This window comes from Malus domestica, chromosome 15, assembly GCF_042453785.1.
Source record: "Malus domestica chromosome 15, GDT2T_hap1".
NCBI lineage: Eukaryota > Viridiplantae > Streptophyta > Magnoliopsida > Rosales > Rosaceae > Malus > Malus domestica.
The window spans coordinates 29,990,966-30,003,233 of NC_091675.1; the positions used below are offsets into that span (position 1 = coordinate 29,990,966).

The 12,268-nt window shown below is 36.0% G+C and overlaps 1 protein-coding gene across 1 annotated transcript; it reads right to left on the bottom strand.

Moving 5' to 3' along the window:
- Positions 1 to 7,525: 7,525 nt before the first annotated feature.
- Positions 7,526 to 7,945, bottom strand: LOC108174761 (uncharacterized mitochondrial protein AtMg00810-like). The gene has a single exon (XM_017336210.3). The coding sequence runs from the start codon at positions 7,943 to 7,945 to the stop codon at positions 7,526 to 7,528; it is 420 nt and encodes a 139-aa protein (XP_017191699.3).
- Between the last annotated feature and the right edge of the window lie 4,323 nt (positions 7,946 to 12,268).

The following is a 12,268-nucleotide window of genomic DNA, read 5'->3' on the forward strand; positions in this document are numbered from 1 at the left end:
AGTGGCTACCTCTTTAGGATCTAAATTGTATGCTATATAATCCATGTGGTAAACTTAGCTTGGGAAAAGGGTTGTTGTTCCCTTTAGATTGAGTGTGACTAATTGTTGGTTGTTCTTTTCATTTTTGCTTCTCACTATCGCGTTCCTTAGCATTTGAGAGTTCGTTAGATAAATTGTCGAGCTTTGCTCTCTTCTATGTGCATCAGAGTTAAGATATATTTTTCAAGAAGGTAATCATGTGGTTGCTTGTTTGGCAAAATTTAGAGTAGACCATCCAATTTGCAATTTTGTTAGGCTGGGTTTTACCTTGCTATTTTGTATTTAAGTTTTCTTAGCTCATGTTCTGAGGGGGACTAAGTTTTCTCCCTTTTAGATGTAATCCTTCTTATTTATTATTTATATGAAAGTTTACTTAAAAAAAATTTGATTTATGTTCATGGTGGATTTTTGTATCAAAGGGACGAGATTTAAATTTTAGATCTCTTTCAACATTTGGGAGAAATACTATTAGACTAAAGGGAGTTAGTTATCGAACTATGAATTTAGATTAATATTTAAATTTTTATGATAATAATAAATAAATATAAAACAATTAACTTCTTAAATTTGATATTTTTTTTTATATCAAAGTAATCAAACGAATTTTTTTTAAGAACTATTAATAACTTACATGAGACAAACATGTCAAACGTGAACTTCAAGCAAACTTATCCATAAAAATCACATGGGAAATAGGATACATGGGTCATGCCTGCCAAAATTTGACATACGATGAAACTATTCTCTGACCTACATTATTTGACATATGTAGTTTATAAATTATTTTGTTAAGTTGTAATCAATCTAAATTTTAAGAGAGAATTAATTATATAAACGAATGAGTAAATTTGGCAGTTTTTCATTTCAATGTGCACCATAAAATTAATGAATTATTGAAACAATAATGTGCATAGGAGTCGGATACATAGGTGCTGGGTGGGATTAATAGAATTAACAGACGCATGAAACAATTTGCGTTGAGCTACAAATTCAAATAGAAAAAAAAACAGCGGTTTTGGTTGTGAGGGCGAGTGACAGAAAGAGATGCCGTTGGTTGGTGGTATTCGAACATGATTGTGGCGTTTGCATTTGCATGAATACAAGAATCCAACAACGCCCACAATATCATCTCACTTTTTCTCAGTACGATACCGAAACCGCTTTTCATTTACCTTTTTCCTTTAAACTATGCCCTTTTTAAAGATTTGATTGGGTCCCACGTACGGACCCATTTTCCTTCCACGACGAAGGCTTATATTGGAACGATTCCCTGTAATCATGACATTTCGGTTCAATAAACAATAGAGATGTGTTATTTACATATTCTTTTTTAATTCTCACAAACTCTTCGTTAATTTCTGTTTTTTGATCTTCTTCAATTCATCAGATCTGACGGTTGAAAATAAAAATAGTGTGTGAGAAGTAAAAAAAAGTGTGTGAATATTACCCCCTAAACAATAATGTATATAAGTTTTTCATCTCAAGTTATTCTTTTAGTGGACTGATTAAGGCGCTGCTTGGCGATGCATACATGTTGAGAGTTGTCCTACATTGGTGAGAGACAGGATTTGCTATGTGCTTATATGATCTTGGACTACTTCTCATATTGCCAATTGGTTTTATGGTTGAACCTCAATTTCATCATGGTATCAGAGCTAGGTTGTCCACGTGTGAAGCCCAACAGCCACACGCGCTCCACGTCACCCAGTTGTTGTCCACGTGTAGGCTTGAAAATCTGCCACACGTGCGGGGGCATGTTAAGAGTTGTCCCACATCGTTGAGGGACAAGATTTGCTATGTGCTTATATGATTTTGGGCTACTACCTATATTGCCAATTAAACATGATGCTTGAGAAAAACCCTAACGAATACCAACGACAAAGGGAAAATTAAAAGTACCTATTTATTTTGAACTATTTAATTACTCTAAATCTAACTAGCTAAATCTTAAGATTAAACTAGACATGGATACTAAGCTTTATTTTTATAGAATAATCAATAAAAATGTTTATGCACAAAATTAGGTTAACTTAGGATCAACGTTAAGTGTCAATGAATGACCTTTGCAGAGTTGCTTCGGTGACTAAGTGAAGATAATGTGCAGAGAGATAAAAGATGAAGAAGCAAACACAAGTTGTACGTATTGTGTATAGAGATAAAAGATGAAAAAACAAACATAAGTTGTACATAGTTCAACCCATTTGGGCGACGTCCATGAGGATAGAATAGTTTCATTGATAATATAGTGTTTATATGATACAAAGGTTTAAGCATAATCATCATTAATAAGATCTAAATATAGATTATGGAGTCTTAGATCTAAAGAAACTTAATGGTGAGATAATGATTTCCCTTTACAGTTAAGGAGGGTCTCCGTTGTCAGCTGTGGTCAATGTGAGACTCTAGGGACTTTATTTTGGTGTTGACATATGTTGCATAATGATTTGTCTCTTAATTGGAGAGAAACTCATGCTATTTAGAAAGACTAGTGCCTCAACACAAAATATTCAATAGGTCTCTTAAGATATACAATTGACGGATCCTCGATAGTTTCAGGATTGATGAAATATGATGCAAACAAATCCATTATACATAAGTTATTCTCCTCTTTCTGTGCCCTGATTATGCGTTGTGTTCGAGAATTGTGAAAGAAGCTCAACTTATTAGTATAGAAATGAAGACAAAAAAGGAAATGAAGGAAATATTTGTGAAAACAAGTTCATTTGAGCAACATCTATGCATGCAATTAACAATTAAAAGGCAGAATCATGCTTGTATGCACTAAAAAATAAAACATTACCAATGAAATTCAAGGCCTAGTAATTGTGGTGAACCAAGACACAACTCAAATCTCAAAGAAAAGAGTTGAGAAACTTTTATACCTTCGAAGCACCTCTTTGCTTAGCAAAGGATATTCACCCATGTGAGGACCTTCTTCCTTAGTCTCCTTGCTCCTTGGCTCCATGGATGTGGATGGTGGAACTTTGCTTCTTGGCTCCATGACATCTTGGATGGATGAAGGATTCGGATTCTCCAAGTTCCCAAAATAGAGAACCTCTAAGTATCCACACCAAGGAGAGCATTGATGAAGAGATGAGTGACTTAGAGGAAGGAAGATTGCTAGCTATGTTCCTTTAGGGTGGCCGGCCTTCATTAGAGAAGAGAGGGCGTTGTGTTCTCTTCTCTTCCCTTAGAAAACCTTAAGGATGAAATGACTATAAAGTTGCCTTTATACCACCTCACAATGGAGTGGCAAACTAGCCATAGATAATTAAACCATTTAATTATCCTTACTCATCTTTGTTATTTCTTCAATCTCTACCTTACTCGGTGTACAATCCATTAGGTTCCTTTTAGCGAGGCAGTGGGCGATTAGAACTCTTCAAATTGTTTGTGAATTGAAATATACTTTCAATTCTCCCTTTAGCGATTATACACCTTTAAGGCTTCCACAAGCCATGATTGACACCTAACAATATATCATGGTTACCTAAGCAAATCAGAAGAGGTGGAGAACTTATTCAGTTTAGGATTAGAATGCAATACAGTCATTCTCTAATACAATACTCTTGACTACATTGTTTGGTTTGATAGTTTATTCATGTCTACTATCCAATGTGATTCTTTTACTTATATGATTACCTTGAATGTGATTTGGAATGACCTCTTAAATCTCATTCATACTCTGTCCAGAGATTCTTACTCATATCATAGAGTATTCTCCCTCAAACAGTTTGAAGGTTAGAGATCCCTTGTTGTGCATTCAATTGCCTCCATGTCTAAGTGGCTTAACCCCAACTATGTCGTGGACACCTTTTGATGGAGTGACTTTGACATAGTAAAAGATCAAGGACATAACCACATGACAACTATGATGCCTCAGGTCAAATGACTATTTTGCATTATCCTAACCATGAGTTCTCATGTGACATGAGTATGAGAACTCCTTGTTGATTGTGTTTAATGAATTCATTCTCTATTGAGCACCTACATGCTTGTCTTAATGTCGGTCACACCAATAACTTGAGACCAGTCACTCTCTTTAAGAGAAGACATAGCACATACTGATCTTAACGGACTGTCAATGCCTAATTAGCAATCCTATGATCAGGAACGTTTATGATATGCATATGAAAGAGAATGGTCTCATGAATCTAATTTCTTTAGATCACATTCTCCCGATTACATATTCCTTGGACTTATCTTTTAAGCATATAACATTTATATGATACGGCTTTAAACAATAATCTTTGCTTTTGTATTAAACTAGATTAGTTTAACATGTTGAATATCTGTAAAGTATCATCATATGATTGGCTTTAGGGCACATTTCCAACATAAAATGTATGCAGTACAACTACGGAGATTTACAAATTCAGAAAGATCAAAGAAGAGCAAGAGAGGATAAAATTTTCTGTTCTTTCATTAACTAATCAACAATGATGTACAAAGATTATATTTACATGAGCTACATTTCTTACATAATAAGCACTCATGTAATAACAAACTTAAGAGTTCATTGTCTAATATCTTGATAATTGGCAGCACCTGAAGCATTTTGAACATGAGTTGAATCATGATCTTTTATACCTTTACATCCCTTCCTCAAGCTCATACTTACTATAACCAAGCATGAGATTGGAGCAATGTTGCACAAATAAAGAAGTGGACAGGCCTTTCAGTTAATATATTAGCAAAAACATGTTGCACATTTAAATCTCCTCGAGTTACTATTTTTCTCACAAAATGATAATCTATCTCAATATGTTTTACCCTTGAATGAAACATAGGATCAGAGGATAATGTAATATATAGTTGAGATATTATCACAGGAAATCATAGGAAGAGCAAATAAAAGAACTTGGATATCGCACAATAACTGCCAAATCTAGGCCAATTTTGTTGCTGCCATGGCAAAAACCCTTTACTCTACCTCAGTAGAAGATCTAGACACAGTATGTTGTTTCTTTATACCCAATAGATTGGACTAGAACCAAAATATACTATATAACCAGAAATGGACTTATGTTATTATGATCTTCTGCCCAGTCAGCATCACTGTTTACTTGAAGATGTAATTTACCAGGTTGAAAATGAATGCCAAAATCAATGGTGCCACTAAGATACCCTAGAATCCTCTTGACTGGCACAACATGAGATTTCATAGGGTGATGCATAAATTGGTAGCAATGATTGACTACAAATGCAATGTTCAGCCTATTGAAGGTCAAGTATTGAAAGACACTAACAATGCTCCTAAATTGCTTTAAAATTGTTAAGTTGATATTATACTATATATTTTACCCCCATATTCTTAGTATTAATTTATTGGTAATTTAGGTGAAATTTTGATACTTTGGTTTATATTTCTAATGTAGGACTTTCAACTTCCTCTTCAGCAAAAAGTGATCAAACAGACAAATTTTAGAGTGATTCAAATTGGAGGATGTTCATGAGTCTTTCAACTTGTTTGTGTTAAAGTTTTAGATTTTTCTACTAAGCGATTTATTAGCGAAGAAATAAATAACCAGCGTGCTGTCCTGGCATATTGAGTTGCATAGCTTATTTGTGAGATTTGCACGAAGGATGATGGTTTTTGGGTTCGAGTCATTCTGCAGAGATGTTTAGAACGTCCTGAGATGTAGACTTGACATTCATGTCATGTTTTTTGTTTTCGTGTCATTTTTGTGTCATACTCGATATCATAACGAGTCATGTTGTGTAACACCCGTTAAAATGAACAAGCAATATGACTCGACCCGAACTCGACCCATTAATATTAACGGGTAATATAACCTAACCCGTTAAAGAAAATATATTTTAAACCAATAAATAAGCAAATAAAAAACATAATACTAAATTAGTATATACGTATCACATTGTCATATAAATATTCCTTCAAAACATAAAAACACATTTGCCTTTCAAGTATCACATAAATATTCCAACTTACTCTGAAATGCAGGGTTTCTGGATAACTATCCATCCTCAAGGGGAACAAGTTCCTTTTAGATACATAGTTAGGGGCAATTCTATCCTTAAAAAGTCGCTCTCTCGACTAGTATAAATATATCTTTCTAGGGTTCATCTTTGGTAACACAATCATCACACTCTAACTTTCTTGCCCACTGCTTGAGTCTTACTAACTTGACCGTTGGAGAGCCTTTGGCCGACACACACCCCCTCCCTCTTCTTTCGCTTACTCATAGTTGTTTGTTCTTTTACAGGTTACTCCAATTTATGTATCTCCACTACCTTCAGTGGTGCGCGAATTTGGTTTAAACAGATCATAAGTTTCACAGTCATAGAGGTTGAAACACTTAGGGATTAAATTCGTAATAGGAGATTGAACAATCTATAATTGTGCTGCAGTCACCATTCTTTCTTGATTCTTGGAATTAATGATTGAATTATAGATGAGATATCAAAGAAATTGAGAGTTAGGGTTTCAAAGAACACTTTCTTGAACAATTATAGGGAAGAATCAGACTTAAAGAAAGATATTTGCAAGTGAAATTAACAAGAAAGAAGAGAATTTCAGGCACACATTTTATCGAATAGATGATGGCAACAACTCAAGATTCAATATATTGTAATTCCTGAAGAAGAAAAAAACCAATTTCACAGAAGAAGCGATAGCTGAATTAAGAAATTATACCATGAATCAGTAGAAGAGAACACGAAAGCAACAGAAAATCAAGATTAAAGACATACACCGATTGCCGGTGAAGATACCATATAGAAATGAAGAAGAATAAGGAGGAAATTGTTGTAATTTGGTTTAAGTTTTCTTGTATATTTCATAAGTATTGAATGTACAAGGATACACATATATATGAGAAAGAAGGACTAGTTACAACCAACTATCCTTAGACTTAACCTTAGAGACTGACCATACTCCCTAATTGAAGGAGATTAAACCAAATACTAGTGACCAGCCATACTCCTTAATTGGATGAAATCAATCACAAGTAAGGAGTTATTTACACTTTTTTGTCAAGGAAAACACAGTAGCCCATGCTGCAATTAGGCAGCCAAAGTTGACAAAGAAATGCCATGATTTCCGTATTACATAATCTACATAATCTGTTTAGGGTTAGTTAGTAACTCTCAATACTCCCCCTCAAGCTGGATCGAGTAGTATAGTCGAGCCAAGCTTGCCTAGAAGACGCTGAAAATGTGCAAATGATAGAGCCTTAGTGAACACATCTGCCAAGTGATCATAACTGCGAGTGAAGATTGTTTGAATGAGTTATGACTGAACTTGAGCCCGTATGAAGTGACAATCAACTTCAATATGCTTGGTCATTTCATGAAAAACTGGATTTGTAGCGATGTGCATGGCTGTTTGATTATCACATATGAGAGACATGGGAGTGGTACTCGAGAACCCTTGGTTAAACAAGAGACCTTTGAGCCAAATCAATTCATATGCAGTAGTAACCATGGCTCAGTACTTAGCTTTAGCACTTGAGCGGGCAATAACTTATTGCTTTTTACTCTTCCAAGTAAGAATGTTGCCTCGAACAAATGTGCAATAACTAGTGGTGGATTTTGTATCAATTGCATTGCCTGCCCAGTCAGCAACAGTGTATGCATGAATCTCAGTGGAATGATTGTTACGCAGAAGAATTCCCCGATCGATGGACCATTTGAGATAGCGAAGGATCCTTTTAACAATACTGAGACGTTCAACTGTGGGTGCTTGCATGAATTGACTGACCAAGCTGACAGCAAAAGTAATGTCTGGACGAGTGATGGTAAGATAGATTAGCTTACCAACCAATCTTTTATAATATGTGACATTTTTTAGTGCTTCACCATCTATGGTAAGCTTGAGTTTGCTATTGATTAAGGTGGCAACTGGCTTGCAATCAGTAAATTCAGCTTCCTCGAGTAGATCCATGACACATTTGCGTTGGTTTAAAAACAAACCTTGTCATGAGGTTGCCATCCCAATGCCAAGAAAATACTTCAACTTCCCAAGATCCTTGATGGAAAATGTTTGATGTAGGGAGGCTTTTAGGGCTTCAATTTTAGAGGCATTGTCACCTATGATGATAAGATCATCTACATAAATAAGAACCACCAACTTCCCACTAATTCCATTGTGCACAAACAAGGAAGAATCCGGATTGCTTCTAAGAAAACCTTCCCTTTCCAATGCTGAGGTTAGCTTAGCATACCAAGTTCTTGGTGATTGCTTCAAACCATAGATGACATTGTGAAGTTTGCACACCATGCCATCTTTTACTAGAGAGTAACCGTGGGGAATTTGCATGTATACTTCCTCCTGAAGCTTTCCATGAAGGAAAACATTTTTAACATCCATTTGATATAACGACCAACCGTAGTTGATAGCAATTGAAAGTAACACACGTACTATGTTCATTTTTGCTATTGGAGCAAAGGTTTCCTTGTAGTCAACCCCAAAGGTTTGAGTGAAACCACGAGTAACAAGCCTATATTTGTGTTTCTCTATTGAGCCATCAGACTTGAGTTTAGTTTTGTAGACCCAACAACTCCCGACTGCCTTCTTTCTTGGAGGTAATTAAATGATACTTTAAGTACAATTCTCCTCCAAGGCTTGAAGTTCTTCAGACATGGCTTTCCTTCAATAAGGGATGAGATTGGCTTTTTGAAAGGTATTAGGCTCTACAAGAGTTAAAACTTCAGTAAGAAAGGCAATATGTGAGTTTGAGAAATTGTAATTACTTATTGCTTCAGAGATGGGATATCTAGAAGTATAAGTAACATAGTTTACAAACTTGGCAGGGGTTTTTCTTTCTCGAGGTGGATTTCTTCTAACTTCTTGAGTAGGTTGGTGAGTGAAGGATTGAGATGTAGCCTCAAGATCATCATTTTCTTGTGAGTTGGATTGAGATGTAACCTCACGACTGCTACTACCCTTTAAGGAATCATCATGAATCAAAGGCTCAATGTATATAGGCAATGGAAACAAATCACACAAAAGCTCCCCCTCACATGAAGTAGGATCCCTTTTAAAGAATGGAGTTTCTTCCTCAAAGCGAACATCTATGGATACAACACACTTGTTAGTGATAGGATTAAAACATTTATATCCCTTTTGAGTGGAGAAGTATCCCATGAACACACATTTCACAGCACTAGCATCCAATTTGTCACGATGTTGAGTTTGCACATGTACAAAACAAGTGCAACCGAGGACTTTCAAGTTTGACAGATTTATTGGTCTGTCTTTAAGGGTTTCATATGGTGATTTGAATCCTAGAACTCGACTGGGAAGCTTATTGATCAAATAGGTGGCTGTAAGAATTGCATATGACAAAAACATTTTGGGTACATTCATATGCAACATGAGTGCCCGAGTCTTCTCAAATAGATCTCTATTCTTCCTCTCAGCTATCCCATTTTGTTGTGGGGTTCCCACACAACTTGTTTGCTGAATTATTCCTTGTGAACTCATATATTGAGTTATGATATTGGACAAGAACTCAGTGCCATTGTTTGATCTCAAGATTTTAATGGTTGAGTGAAATTGTGTTACCACCAACTTATGAAAGTCTTTAAAAATAGTTGAAACCTCACTTTTAGATTTCATGAGAGAAAGAAAAGTAATTTAAGTGTGATCAGCCAAAAATATGACAAAATATTTGTAACCCTCTATTGATTCAAAAGTTGAACCCCATAGATCAGTGTGTACCATTTCAAATGGTGTACTCGACTTAGACATTGAAGAACCAAAAGGAAGTCTAGCAAATTTTGAAAAATGACAGGTATCACACTTAAAGGATGGGTGACAAAACATGGGAAATAGTTTTGACAAAACAACTTCGGATGGATGAGCTAGTCTTTGATGCCAAAGTTGTTGATCTTGAGTTTTACTTGAGTTTGCTTGAAGAGCTTTAGGTAGATGAGAATTCTTGCAAAAATAATACAGGACATTTAGAAAAAAAAAACCTTCACCAATCATCTTCTTAGTGATACAATCCTGAAATATCACATTAGTTTGTGAGAACATGGCAATGCATTTTAGAGTGGAAGTGAGTTGCCATATGGAAAGTAATTTGAAAGGAAAGGATGGAACATATAGAGCATTAGACTCGATGTTTTTTTACATCAAATTTATTTTTCCTCTACCCATCACCGAGACACTTTTTCATTTGCAATTGACACCTGAGAAGGTTTTGAAAAAGAATGAAAATCATGCAGATCTGAGACTTTATTGGTCATGTAATCAGTGGCACTCGAGTCAATTATCTAGCAATGAAGTTCAATACTAGTTTGAAGTGCAGTGGAGAAGGAGTTTAAGATACTTGCAGCTTTATCAGGATGGACATGATCGTGGTCAGCAAGGAACCTAGCAAACTGGCTAAGAAGTGCAGTGTGATTGTCACTCTCAACCTTAGGAGTTGGTACAACCTTTCCATGTCCTTTGCTTTGAAGATACGCTGCAAATTCATTGATAAGAGATAAGGGGTTTTCAGTGAAGCCTACTGAACCATGGTTGAGCGAGCTCGAGGCATGCTTTGCAATATGTTATGCTTTGTAGGGGGTTGTTTGTGATGCTCGAGGAGTGAATGGCCTAACATTCTTTTTGAACTTAGGTTTTAGCTCTGGATGTAGTTCCTAACACTTTTCTTCCACATGTCCTGTAACATTGCAGTATTTGCAATTTAGGTGTGGATTCCTTCCCTTGTATACCTTGTTGTCAGTTTGCATGTAGTTCGTAGCATACCATCGAGTCTTAAGTAGTTTGTGGCTTGGCACTTGGTTTATCACCCTTCTTCTTGCTTCTTCACGTTGCACAGTAGCACAAACATTTTGAAATGATGGCAGCTCCATGTTCATTAGAATGTGGCTTTTGAGATCTTCATACTCGGAGCTTAAGCTTCCTAGCAACTGATATATCATATCTTCCTCAACACGTTTGAGAAGAATAAAGGGATCAGTGGTATGAGAAGGATATACATCCAGCTCATTCCACATGGTTTTAAGGCTTTCAAGGTGTTGAACAAAGGTTCTTCTTTCTTGTTGAATACCTGCAATATCTTTCTTTAGCTAGAACACACGAGCATAATTATTCTGGTTCCCATGCATGTCTTTCACAGACTTCCATAAGTCTTGTGAGGATTCTGAGTAGTTAAAGATCTCAGCTACATATTTCTCCATGTTGTTGAGTAACAGGGACATGACCAGTTGGTCTTTGCATAACCATGCTTCATATGCTTGGGTAGAAGGCTCAGGTACTTTAGCTCCTCCATTAATGAACCCTAGCTTTCCTCTTCCGCCGAGAGCAAGAGACATTGTTCTAGACCATGGGAGATAGTTGAATTCATTTAACAAAACGGAGCATAAACGCTGATTCGTATTTATCTCAGTATCTGAAACAAAAGAGGGAGAACTTTGCGAGTTTTCTCCTCCAAGGTTTACTGAGCTTTCTTCAGCCATAACTCGAGCTTGAAGATGAACAACAACGGAAAAAAATGGGCAGAGATAGGTCAAGGATGACACTGCTCTGATACCATGTTGCAATTTGGTTTAAGTTTTCTTGTATATTTCATAAGTATTGAATGTACAAGGATATATATATATAAAGAAGGACTAGTTACAACCAACTATCCTTAGAGACTTAACCCTAGAGACTGGCCATACTCCCTAATTGAAGAACATTACACCAAATACTAGTGACCGGTCATACTCCTTAATTGGAGGAAACCAACCACAAGTAAGGAGTGATTTACACTTTTCTGTCAAGGAAAACACAGCAGCCCATGGTGCAACTAGGCAGCCAAAGTTGACAAAGAAAGGCCATGATTTCCGGATTACATAATCTACATAATCTGTCTAGGGTTGGTTAGTAACTCTTGATAGAAATGTATGCAGTGTAGCTATGGTGATTTAGAGAAACAAAGAGATCGAAGAAGAGCAAGAGAGAATAAGGTTTTCTGTTCTTTCATTAACTGATTAACAATGCAGTACAAAGGTCCTTTGTACAAGCTACATTTCTTACGGACTAAGCAATCATATAATTACAAACTTAACAACCCATTATCTAATCTCTTAACAACTGGCAGCAACTGAAGCATCTTGAACTTGAGCGGGATCTTTATACCTTTGCAATTAGCTGTTGAATGGCAGATGAACTTTTTGCATGGGAGTATCTGTGTGTGGGGCTCATAAGTGGGTGACTCTCACTCTTAAAACATGGTAATTGTTCAGTGAGATCTTAATTGAATACTATAAT

Excerpts from the sequence above, each read along its gene's own strand:
- LOC108174761 (XM_017336210.3), bottom strand. The coding sequence starts at position 7,945 with ATGGATCTACTCGAGGAAGCTGAATTTACTGATTGCAAGCCAGTTGCC.